Genomic DNA, 13,461 nt, shown 5'->3' on the forward strand with positions numbered 1-13,461 from the left:
CCCACAAGGCAGCACTGAGAGAACAGGAACTTGTTTCTATGAATCTAACATTTGTGCCGCTACCGTACCCCACGATTCTCACTAGCAGTATAAAACTAGCACACATGGAAATTCAGAGGAGGTGGACTTAGCTTCTTTTCCAACATGCTAGAAGACCAGGACCCAAATACGTGTGACTGACGGGCACACAATAGGGGTACATGAGGCTCTATCTGGTCTTCTAAGAGTTCCCAGGGCATTTCCCCTATTTGATGACTCCCGCAAATCTTAGAAGTGCTAAAGAATGGATTATGGTGTGGAGCTGGCAGTGAAAGTGTACACCAAATAGAAATTGGCAGAGGAGTGGGTTTCTGCTTTTCTGGAACACGCTGCAGTTCAGAAGTGAAATAATGAGCTCATGTTCATCTACAAGGGATCAAGGGGCTGGAGCTTATAGTCCACTAATGGAAGTTTTGACTCTCGCTCCCTTGTAGAGTCGGCATCCGCGCTGTGGGGGAGAAACATGGGGAAACAGTGGCATATATCATAGAAGAGTGAGAAAAATAATCCCTATTTGTTACATTACAATGGATTAGGGAGTAGTCATTGATCCTGTTTGCAGCAGCAACTGTTTCAAATCCTGCGTTTAATTCTCATTTATTTATTTTTTAAAGATTTTGTTTATTTATTCATGAGAGACACAGAAAGAGAGAGAGAGAGGCAGAGACACAGGCAGAGGGAGAAGCAGGCTCCATGCAGGGAACCCGACGTGGGACTCGATCCCAGGACCCCGGGATCATGCCCTGGGCCGAAGGCAGGTGCTCAACCGCTGAGCCACCGGGGCTGCCCAATTCTCATTTAAAAGGAAGCAGTCACAAAAAACATAGACTCACCACGTCAGAAAGGGAGTGGTTCATGCGAATGAGGAATAAGTGAGAGTACGCTGCTTGTAAAACCTGATAGAAAAATTATAGATTTCATCAAATTTAAAAATAGAATAGCTCAGAAAGTGGAAAGCATCTTTCCTCCTCCTGGAGCCCTCTCCCTATTCATTATCGCTAGAGTTCCACTTTGCTTCTTTATTCAGAAAGCATGTTTTACTCGGCAGTTTCCTGTTCCTAAGGTTCAAATACACACCGACTTACCCATTTGGGGGTTGGTATTCAGCCACCAGAGTTTTCTGAAAGCAGCACCAAGGCTAAGACCTAGAGGCTGATGTGCAGTGCAAGAGCATGATAATGCAAAAGAAATTTCAAATAATAATTATAAGGTGTTGTCATTAAGAAAAAAGCCAAGAGGCACCTGGGTGGCTCAGTCGGTTAAGCCTTCGACTCTTGGTTTCAGCTCAGGTCGTGATCTCAGGGTCATGAGATCAAGCCCCGCGTGCGCTCCATGCTCAGCATAGAGTGTGCTTGGGATCCTCTCTCCCTCTCCCTCTGCCCTTCCCCCTGCTCATGCACAGGAACACTCTCACTCTCTCTCTCCCTCTCTTAAAATAAATAAATCTTTAAAAAGAAAAAGAAACAGGTCCCAATTCCTTCATTATATCTGAGACACAATCATTAGTATTTAAAAATGTAACAGGAGTTATATATGAATACATGTAGCCTCATACACACAAATCTACACTCTTTCAAGTATTTCTTGAATACCAAAGTACAGATTTAAAACCTGATATATGGTATAAAAGTGATTATCCAAAACACATCTGAAATGCAGATATATAAAAATGCACACCTGTAAGAGAGTGTTTCACTCTAAGTACTTCTGATCAGTCTCAGACTTAGAGGAAAACTAAAGCAATAAGAACAAGGAGCTGAGCATGTCTTGGGAGTTTTATTTTATCTGCTTCAATGTTTTCTTTGCCTGATGGTACCTAGAGTGCTGAAAAACTACCTCAAACCACAGCATATTGAAGAAAAGTCACAGTGTTCATCACTCTCTAATCCTGACTTCATTCTTCCTTTGCCAATATCATAATTACCAGCACCACTTTTCTTCATTAGAAGTCTGGAAAATTGAAAACTGCCCACCTGAATTTCAAATCCAAATGTTCCATTATCTTGCTTTTCCACGGTAATGAGCTTTCTGTAATAAAAAATTAAAAATATGCATGAAGATCAAATAATCACACTTGGCACATTCTTATCACGAAATAACTGTCACAATTACAGATAGCTGACATTCATGCAAACTGTAGTATGTAAGACTGTGTGTGCATGCGTGTACATGCGTGCACACCCAGTCCACAGTCTAAAGAGCTGTGGTTCTAAATGCCTTGGTGAGAGACCAAAAAAATACATGAATCTCTTTACCTTTGAGACCAGGAAAAGTCACCTAAAGAACTTGATCTCGTCAAAGCAAGCTGAAAAATATAACAAGCACACGGTTATTACAAGGTCCCAATACACATCTATAAAATGTTATAAATCACAAAGGACTTTGTTCTTTATCACCTTCTTTGGCCCAGCTCTGGGAAATTGTTACGTAAAGGAAGTCATTTCCATTATCTATTGGTAGCGAAGGAGAGCCAGAGCCAGGAAAGGCAACATTCAAGCATTAAAAGGCTACAAGAGGCTCAGATAATGATACACCATGGCAAGAGTTCCCATAATGTGGCAAAACTCCAAAGCTTCCAAAGAGAACGTCATATCTAATCTGTATTTAAAATAGCCTCTGAAAGATTAACCATAGCAAGTTATAATCACACGGAAATCCAAAGAAAACACCACCCATACAATGGCATATAAAACTCCAATACTTGATAGTTTTTTGACATACTGATGAAATGACTGTATTTATTATTAATAATTCAATATGTTACTGTTTTTAGCAAGATAAAATAATCTGTAAAGAACCAACTCCTATTCAGGAACACCACTCAGGTGAAACCAGAGACTCAAAAACCTCAGTTCTGTTTTATGATTTACTTTTACAATAATTTTGGAAAAGTGTAATGAGATTTCCAGCCAAGAAAGGAAAAGAATTACAGAATGGTATAAATAGTGTGAATTGTCACCCTCACTCCCGTGCATGCTTTGGAAAGAGATCATATAAACATAAACTTCCAGGATACACTCTACCCTTGTGAGTAGAAAAAAAATAAGCAAAGGGCGGCACCTCGTTTTTCAGATAATTGCTGTGAGTTTTGGTGTGTCTTCATTTTATTCGTTTAGGAATTGACACATGTTAACTGGCTCTCTCTCAAGTCTTGGTCTGGGGACCCAAAATGTCAGCTTATGGTTCTAGCTAACCCATGGGGTTTCACTGTCAACCTGGTATGCTTGTCATCTTTCAGTGAATACATAACAAAATGTCAGGACATCGACACATAGTCCAAACGAATACAAACAAGACAAACAGAGAATGAAAATCAGGAGAAAAACATGTAAAAGAAATGAATGCACAAACAAAAGCCTCATTAAGGCATTTGTTAGGAGAGAAGCCTATTACCACTGTTAATGAATTTGAATCACCGAGTACCAAATGGCAGCGTTCTCACAAACTTCCTGGAATGGCTCCGTGTTCAGAATTCGGCTATTGATCACTAACGCCACAGTAAAGAAGAGCCGATCTTCTCTCATGGATCTGATGTAAATTAACTACATTTTGCAATTGCTTGTCTTTTCAGGTCTGGACCTCACATCATTTATATCATCACCCTGAAAACCGCAACAGGAAGGCTCAGAACAAGAGTGTCTCTAGATTCGTGAAAAAGTATTTTCAATTTGCTTATTTTTAAAAAAAAGATTTTATTTATTTATTCATGAAAGATACACACACACACACACACACACACACACACACACAGGCAGAGACAGAGACTCGATCCTGGGACCCAAGGATCATGAACTGAGAAGGCAGACGTTCAACTGCTAAGCCACCCAAGGGCCCCTTTTTTAATTTGCAAGGACTGACCGTAGAAGGCCTGTGATGGTTTATTTCAGCCTGATTTGTCCTACTACTGCACAAGCATGGGGGCCACTGAGCTATGTGATGGGGCCACCTTCTTACGGAGGGGACAGCAAACGACATTCCCAAGCGTTCTCCTCTCTCCCCTATGCTATACTCACATTGTCTTCATCTATGTTCATTACTTGCATCTCCCTGGCTTTTACCCTTATTTCTGATTTTAAAGTACTTCGGGAGGTCAAATCTACTTATATTACGTCATCGTAAGCAGGGCTTATACTTTTTAAAAAACGCTCCTCTTGCTATCAATATTCATCACCTTATTCAGTATATTGATACTTGTGAGACGTGGGTGCAGGTTCATACAAAGGGGAGGCTGGGTCAAATACCTCACCTCCGTCCATGATTACAGTATCCCTTGGGCCTCCTGGGGAATGTTCTCGTTTTCCTCTCTACCCCAGGGCCTAGTGCTGGGCCTGGAATAGAGCGGAAGGGCCCAGCAATTTGGCCCAGGGCGTGACCCCGGGGTTCTGGGATCGAGTCCCGCGTCGGGCTCCCCGCAGGGAGCCTGCTTCTCCCTCTGCCTGGGTCTCGGCCTCTCTCTCACTCTCTCTCATGAATAAATAAATAAAATTATAAAAAAAAAAAAAAAAAAAAGAAAGAAGGAAAGCTCAGCCCAGGAAGAACGTTCCCGACCCGAGCCGCAGGACCGCAGCGGGGGGCTGGCGGGCAGGGGCCCAGCCGCGCTGTCCCACGGTCAGGCTCGGGTCCCCGCGACTCCCGGCCTCCTGGGCTTGCAGCGCCCCCGGGCCAGCGGCGCCGGGACCGCGGCCTCCACCCGCTCGACCTGCAGCCGTGGGGGGGCGGCGGGGCGTGAGGCGCAAAACAGAAACCATGCCCAGCTGCTCGGACTCGAAGCCAAAGTCTTTGAAGTCCGCGAGGCAAGGCCGAGACCCGGGCCCGAAGCAAACGTCCCGGGTTCGGGGTGCGAGTCCTGCGGGCGCCGGGCGGGGCAGGTGGTGCAACTGCGCAGGCGCGAGCCCCCCCCCCCCGCCGCCCGGGAGCCCGGCTCCGTGCCCCGTGTCAGGCCCGGAATCCCGGAACGCGGAGACTCGAGCGCACCTCAGCGACCGCCTGACACGTGCGACGCCTCGGCACGAAGCCTCGGGCGGGCTGGAGGCGGGGGGCGGGGGGCGCGGGGGCACCCGGCTCTGCTCGCGGCCCCGCCCCCGGCCCGGGTGGGCCCCGCCCCCGGCCCCGCCCCCGGGTGAGCCCCGCCCGGGCCTCGGCACGCGCCTGCGCCTGAGGGACTTGCTCCCGACGCCGGCTTCACGGGCTGGAAGCGCCGCCGGAGCCCAGGTAAATGTCAGCGCCTCCCGAGAACGCCCCGCTGCGGACCCAGGAGCCTCTTCTCCAAGGAGAGTTGGCTGTTGGTCGCGAACGTGTCACAGTATGGACTGGAGAGGATTTTTCCAGGTCTTTTGTAGTGAAGCCAACAGCCTCCTGCCTAAAGCCCTGGTGAACGAAGGCGCGATCCCTTAGGAACACCCGGGAGCTCGGGCAGCAGGCGGCGGTGCGGCCAGGACGGGGGCGAAGGCCCCCAAGGGGCGGAGCGGGCCCCAGAACTGCACCTCCTAGGGATCCTGCGTCTTCCTTAGCAATCGTTGGATGCCCCGGAGGCTGCCGGGCAAAGGCGCCGTGGTACCACCGAGGCACACTCCAGCTTCTCGCCCGCGGGCCTCGTGTCCCTGGCTCTCGTCGCAGCTTTTGGGGAAACCTGCCATCCAAATGCAGCCCCCCGCCCTGGGCGGGGCCCCCGGACCGTCCCTCCTCCTCTGCCAGCCGCCGCCTGTAGAGCCTCTGCTCACTTCCTCCTGTCTCCTTCCCACACGTTGCAGGGATTTCTTTCCCCTAAAACTGCACTCAGGAGGAGAAGCTGCACTGCAGTGCCTGTCACCTCCCACAAACACAGGTATTGAGATAATAGGCACACACACAAGTCTATTTTTAAGCCATTCCAAGTGTAAACACCCAAATGCTTCTGAAGATTAATCCGAAACTACAGGCTCACAGATACAGCTTTGCAGAAACCAAAGCCAACAATAACGAGAAGTATGAACTGTTGACGTCAGCCCTGAAAGTGTTGAAAATAACAGTGGGCAGAGAAACACCTGCTCATGTGATTGCCTCACAGGGATCCTGTTGCCTGCAATTCAGTCGGTGCCAAGTGGGTGATTATTCTCTAAAAACCACTTAAAAGAAATGAACATCCATTTGGAAAATTCTGAAATGTTGGGATAAACTTGCATCAAGTCCCATTGATGATAATTGTACAGAACCCTAAGTATCGTGTAGAAGAGGTTTTGTTTTGCTTTTTTTCCCCCCTTCAAGTGATTCTCACAACAGGAAGAAAAAGCTGTTTCAATAGGGATTTACTCTGGGAAAGAATAGGAGAAAAGGCAGGAGAGAGGACCTAAAAAGTTGTGAACAGGAGATAAAGTAATCGGGGTGTGTGTGGAAGTGGTAGATTCATACGCACAATGCGTGTGTTTGGTGTGCCTCAGTCCCCCTCAATATCTCCTTCCAAAAAACAAAAATATATCTCCTTCCAATAACCCCCTACGAAGGCGCCTGCCTTCTAGGCCATGCTTGCTTCTCGCAGCCCTAAAGCCAGATGGGACTCCTGCATCTTCACTGCCTCTCACGGCCACGTCTCTGGGTCTCCTCTCCCTTACCCCCACCCCTTTGCTCTTCCTCCAACTACTGCAAAAGTTGCTCCCTACCCACTTACCCAAACATCACGTTTCTAGGGTGAGGTTCCTAAAACCTTCTTCTGCTCAGACACACCCAGTGGCTCCTGTGCTGGTCAAATTACCACTTCCTCAGGGGGGAGTGTTCAAGTGTCTAGAAAAGCAGCCCAGCTCGAGGGCTCCCCTCCCCTCCCACAGACCCGCCGAGGTACTGTTACCTCAACGTACCCTAAAGGCCCCAACATCTGTGCCTCGTTACTAGTAACTGCCTTGCTCTGGAATACCCTTCAATAATCGGAACATCTATCCTTCAAGGTTACATTAAAAGGCGTGTCCTTGGGTTAGAGCATTTATGGTGTATCAGGCCTACTGGTCCTGCGAACTGAACTGTTGACCCTACAAGGCTGGGAAACAGGTTCTTCTCACCTCTGTCCTTCCACACTGCTCTATATCTGAAACCTCAACAAAGATCTTGGTGCTTCCCACAGCTGCTTTACTTTCAGGCAAGTAGTAAATTGATAGACATGTTCATCATTTGATTAAGCTTAATGTAATAAAAGCATTTTGGATTAAAAAAGATCAAAAATCCAAACCATAGCAAATTATGCCCTTATCTTCGTTGCGAAAAATAACGAGGAATCAGCTATATACATCACTGAGAAAAGATCATGACTCTCCCTCTGTGCTCTCTCTAATCCAGAAATCAGACGGCTTAAGAGGAGACCATGATGTGAATGCAGGATTTAAGGGCAAAACTTCATGCTTTAAACCAATTCTAATGTTAAATTCAGAAACGTACTTGGAGGCTTGATAGCAAGTTGTATTACCAAAACCTGACGAGGTGTTATAGTCAAAATATTGTTTTAAAAATTGGAAATTGCGGATTCCCTGGGTGGCTCAGCGGTTTAGTGCCTGCCTTTGGCCCAGGGCATGATCCTGGAGTCCCAGGATCAAGTCCCACATCAGGCTCCTTGCAGGAGCCTGCTTATCCCTCTACCTGTGTCTCTGCCTCTCTCTCTCCCTTTCTCATGAATAAATAAATAAAATCTTAAATAAGTAAATAAAAATAAAAATTGGAGATTGTAGCATGAATGAAACTAAAGACAAATGCGACTAGATGTGGATTTTTCTAAACAAGTTTTCATCTCTAGGGAAATACCTTGCAGTAAAAATTAAAATGGTAGCATAATTATAGAGCACACACTACATGTCAGTCTGTGTAAGCACTGCACATGTCCTCGCTGAAGCCACAGAAGAGCTCCTTCGGGTGCTTCTGTTATAATCGCCATTGCAGGAAAAAGAAAACTAAATCTTAGAGAGGCAAGTGACTTGCCCAAGGTCCCACAGCTAGGACGTGGCTGAGCTGTATTCGATCAGCCATCCACTTATCCAGTAAAAGCCTTCATTCCCAATAGCAGTAGGTGCATGCCTGTGCCCCAGCGCTAGAAATAATTTAGTGGACAAAATTCGTCCTGAAGAAAAAGTAGCCTCATTGGACTGGAAGTGACTGCCAAGGAGTGAAGCTGGGAGGGACAGAATCAATGGGACCCAGGCGGGGAGAACACATCGCTAACTCTCCAAACGGGCCGTGTCTATATGCACTGTCTACGTTCCATGTCCTTAATGATGTTCATTTTACCTTAACGCCTCTTCAAATGAGAAAAACAATCTCCTGTTAAGTTTTGCCTCGAAAAAAACCCTTTTTTATTACGGTCTTAACATATTTTGGACTAGTCCACGAGCTCTCTGGACTCCTTGTTGCCTTCCTCACCCATACTCTTGGTGACTCACTGCAAAGCCTCTAAAATACAATTTCAGTGTCAAGTCAGACAAACCTATCAAGTCTGCTCTCAAGAGAACACACACACTCTCAAAGTACAAAAGAGTAATCCTACCTGCTTTCTTCCCCGGGGCAAAGTGGCCACAGTGTCTGCCAGCATTTGAATCCTTCTATTATCATCCATGTGGAAGGCCGGGAGGGGGGAGTAAGAGCTATAGGCTGGACCAGCACAGTAGTCCACCAGGTTGCCATTGCTGCTCTGCTGCAGGAGCCTTTGCAAAGACATAGTGAATAAAGATCACTCCAGCTCGCACATGGTTGACCGGCCACAGGATGGGGGAAGCTAAGAGTAGAACTCTGACAAGTAATCAAAAGTAGCAAAGCAGAAAGAGCCCATGTGACTTCTGTGGTTTTAGGTACTTGTTACACAAACCCTCTCTTGCAGTTCACTCCCATTTCTCAAGGCTTTTTTTTTCTTTAAGGCCTTGGGAGAAACTAAAGTTAGTTCTGCCATTAAAAAAAAAAAATCAACTTATTTTTTTCTCTTTCAAACAGCCAGAACTCTCATGCTTTTATGTTCTACAGCAAGTTGTGTTCAAAACACCATCTGCCTTTTTTTTTTTAAAGGAAGAAAGAAAAATGTCCCCAAGTTCTGCCATTTGTTATCCACCCATTCTCCTACTTAATATGGGTAGCGCAATGTCAAAGTCAGGATATGCAGACGTTCAGTTCTTGTGGACGTAAGCAAGAATTACAGGGTCCAGTCACAGCGTCTCTCATGAAGTCCTTGTAACGTACTTTCCCGAAAGCACACCCTAGCTCATTAATGTTCATCAAAAAGACATTACATCTGCCACTTGGGCTGTAACCATTCAGCACTCTTCTGGTTGCCCTTCTACTACTTTGTCCTGACTAAAGTTATCCATCATCTTTACAAGGAACAATTGGAGGAGAAGACCGGCACACTCAGAGCTCCAAGTTGGCCCTTTCTTAGACTGGACTTTGTTGCAGCATCAGCATGACGTCCTGGGGGAGGGATGGAAAGGACAGGAAGGTATCAGGCAAACCAAGGTAGCACAAGCATGTCACCTGTTGGCCCCTGCTTGCTCATATGGGCCAACGGCCCCATCATGGTATACACAAGATCACAGATACTTTTTTTGGTGAGGGTGTGGGGCATTGCAATTTCAAGAGACTTGGTTTCAGAGGAGGAGCAGGGGATGTAAGCAGAGGAAAGAATCAAAACAAAAATCAAAAAGAGAAGTTTAACGTACTACAAAAAGTCAACTGTGGTTTTCAAAATAATTTTGAAGGTCAGTAGTAGAACATGAAAGGTGAGAAAGTTTTATTTATTTGTTTTTAAAGATTTTATTTATTTACTCATGAACATTTTAAACTAAAATGGAAGCTATGGTGATACAGTTCAAGCATACCCTGCCAGATATAAATGGTAAATCTTCTGAGTTAACAGTACTTCAAGAGATAGAACTACTTCAGAAGTTTCTAAAACCTGATCATAGCATAATTCACTACACTTGGAACTGGATTATGACATGAACAAAATGATGTCTCCAAAAACTTAAAAATATCTAAATCAGGGATTATAAATGCATTTGCCTTCAGGGGCCAGGTGGGTAAAATAATGTAACGTAAATGTGTAAAACAAAAGAGAGTGGTAGAGGCTTTGGCAGCTAAATGATATGTCAATTATGAAGACATTTATGGTGTGTGTGTGTGTGTGTGTGTGTGTGTGTGTGTCTGAGAGAGAGAGAGATTTTAAAACATCTCTAGGCTATGAGGTACATGACTTAAATCAACACTATTAATTAAGGACATCAGTCCATCTGTCGCCTAGGAATTTTATGAAATTAGGTAAATATTTTAATATTTCAAAATGCCAAGCAGAAATTATGCATTTGCCTGATATACGGCCATATAGGCCAACTGACAAGCAAGTGTTATAGATGGATGCCAAAATTGTATCAGTTTAGTAGGTTATACTGATCTTAAGCTAATATAAATTACAGAAGTATATTATTAAATTAAGAAATTGGAAAATAATTTTTTTTACTTAATTTATGAAATGCATTTGAGAAGAATCTTTCAAATCATGAGATTTATGGCTGTAGAACCAGAGACTAAGGCAGATCTCACATTCAGCCAGAACATACCAGCATGGTCACATTTGTTAATTATATATATATGACCTGTTCTGGTTTGATTGGCCAGTTCCCTGTTCTGATTGTTAAAGTATCACATCATACCAGTCATTAAATATTCTGAATAATATTCTGGATCAAACATATCCTTTGTGATATAATGTGGGGAAACACTAATTTTTTTTCATACAACTATGACTTCAAGCCTCAAACCTTTGATTCACAAAGGTGTTCTATTATTTACAACTTCTTTTTTCTATGGAATTTACCTCAGGACAATTACGCTATTCTGAACTCTCCTCCTCTTCATCCTCCCCTTTATTTTACAAAGGTGATTCTGAAAATAAATCAGATCAAGCTACCTACCCACTCAAAAGATTTCAGAAAGGCCTCCTTATTCATTAAATAAAATAAAACTTTAAAAAACTGCAGTTCTTATCTAACTTTATTCTCTGAAATGTCATATCTTTTTTTTTCCAGATCTGTCTTTTGAGACTTAATATACTTAGATTATACCTTGGAAGCAAGGGCCATTTTGTATCTTTAAATTTACATTCATGTCGTATATATAAAAAGTGTTCAAGATATGTTTGTGAATAAAGTGAAAAGGGTAAGGAAGTAGATGTTTAACAAAATGAATTAAACAATATTCTTCTAAAGCATCACAGAAGAAAAACTAAACTAGCAGAAAATGTTTGTATTATGCACTCATATTCCAAAGTGCCACAATCTTCTGCAAGGAGTAATCTGAGGGATGTGGAAAGAATCTCTTTTAAAATATGTCTGTCAGGTATTTAGGAAAGCTAACATCTCATTATCAGGGGGAAGGGCCTTTTTATTTGAGGCATTTTGTTCATAAATGTGCAAATACTTTTGGAGTGGATAAAGCTTTAGCACAAATTAGATGACCCCTGAAGAACTAGCTAGAACATGGGGAAGATGTGATGGAGCAGGTGAGAAAGGTATGCCCAGAGTACAGAACACAGAAAGGCAGAAGGGTCTAGAAGACAAACTTGGCCAACTCTGTAACAACCATAAGACTCACAGACAAGGAGGTTGACAACATGGGTTTCAGTGTTGAACTGCTTAGATTCAAAGCCTGGTTCTGCTGTTCAACAGTATTGTGACCTCGTGAAAGTCACTTAATTTTTCTGCTATGGACTGAATTGTGTCCCTCTACACTTATACATTGAAGCTCCAAACCCCAATGTGATTGTATCTGGAGACAGGACCTATAATTAGGGAGGTAATTAAAATTAAAATTATGAAGTCATAGGGTGAGTCGTGATCCCACAGGACTAATATCCTCTGTCTGTCTGCCGTGTGAGGACTGAGAGGGAGGTAGCCGTCTGCAAGCCAGAAAGAGAGCTCTCATGAGGAACCCAATCTACTGGCACCTTGCTCTTTGACGCTTCACGTTCTAGAGCTATAATAAATTTCTGTTGTTTAAGATATCCGGTCTGTGGTATTCATTATTATGGTATTATTATGGTCCAAGCTGCCTAATATGCTTTCTAAACCTCAGTTTTCACATATCTAAAATAAAAATTTATAGGGAGGAACAGATAAAATAGCCCAAGGATAGCACTTGGTACAAAGTATTACTCGATAGTTTTAAGTAATAAGAATTCAAAGGAAAAACTTCAAAGGAAATTACTCGAATTTCCTACAAACTGTCTTATCTATTACCAAATGCTCCTATATACAGCAAGAAAGCAAGAATCCAGGAGCAGACAGGGCTAGAATGCATATGCAAATCCTTGCTGTCGTGTACCAGGTTATGCTTGTAAAGCATTGTGAAAGCCAATGTCTGAATTTCTGGGTTACCATCAGCCCAATTCATCTATTCATTAGCGTAGATATGGGAGAGGAGTAAGTGTTCAAAATAAACAAGAATTCTTCTGTGTCCTTCAGATTTTAAGATAGTTGCTGAGTTAGTTTGTTTTATTTTGGCCATTTGCCTTTATTTGCACAGGAGGCCTTTATTTGCTTCCTGGAATACCATAGGGTTTTGTTTTGTTTGGCTTCTTCGTTTTGCTTATTTGTTTTATTTCAGCATTTTGCCTTTATTTATTTGTTCAGGAAGTCCTTATTTGGCTACATGGACTGAAATAAGAGACAGGATAAAGTCATCCAGATAATATTTGAGTCTTTTATGTTTGAATTTATATAAAGTAAATTTAGTTTGGTAAGCTTACTCTCATATCTGAGAGCCAATCAATAGTGACAACTGTTTTGTCCTATTTCTCACCTCATTTGAGTAACTGGACTGGGTGGATGGGCGTCTCTGTCTTCCCCAAACACTCAGTGTGGGTCACTGGGATTATGACAGCATTCCCTAGAGAGGAGGAATCTTTTTCAGAAAAGAGTAAATTACAACTGGGCCTGATTCTGAAAAATAGCGAGCTCAGGAAAGGGAAATAACAGAAAACGAGGTCATGAAGTCTCTATATTGGACATCGTAATGTGGGTACAAACCAAATATTAGCTAAGAGTTGTGACGTCTGTGTTTAAAACCACACATACGCACAACTCTAAATCTAATATAAATAGCAGTAACAATAGATCATATCCATTACGTTTTACTATAAGTGCAAGGAAACGATTTTCTGATCTATTAGAGCTAAATCCAAACAAATCATGAAGCTATGGGTATATTACAGTATCAGACAAGAGATTTAGCCACTGAATTCATCTGGGTCTTTAAACAGATTATCTAGATCAGTGTTTCATGAATCCACTCAGTAAGATAATATCAAGCCTTCTTTTAATTAAATGTAAAAATGCATGATCTTGATATGTTCATTTTGTGCACTTATCCTATAGAAAAGTCATCAACTGCATTTTAAAAAATTCTATTTATTTATTTATTTATTTATTT

General features: G+C 43.1%; 1 protein-coding gene across 2 annotated transcripts in view; it reads right to left on the reverse strand.

The window, feature by feature from the left end:
- Nucleotides 1-13,461, reverse strand: part of LOC121472162 (cytohesin 1 interacting protein) — a 73,887-nt gene that overhangs the window by 22,176 nt on the left and 38,250 nt on the right. The window contains exons 1-3 of one of the 2 annotated variants that reach the window (XM_041723254.1): nucleotides 8,537-8,774; nucleotides 2,295-2,344; nucleotides 2,013-2,067 (exon numbers count right to left, since the gene is read on the reverse strand). In XM_041723254.1, the coding sequence (XP_041579188.1) occupies nucleotides 2,013-2,067; nucleotides 2,295-2,344; nucleotides 8,537-8,707 (276 nt within the window). In that variant the 5' untranslated portion in view covers nucleotides 8,708-8,774. Of the gene's footprint in view, nucleotides 1-2,012; nucleotides 2,068-2,294; nucleotides 2,345-8,536; nucleotides 8,775-13,461 lie in introns of those variants that run through there. The other variant, XM_041723255.1, reaches the window with a different exon arrangement.

This window comes from Vulpes lagopus, chromosome 11 (assembly GCF_018345385.1).
Source record: "Vulpes lagopus strain Blue_001 chromosome 11, ASM1834538v1, whole genome shotgun sequence".
Taxonomy (NCBI): domain Eukaryota; kingdom Metazoa; phylum Chordata; class Mammalia; order Carnivora; family Canidae; genus Vulpes; species Vulpes lagopus.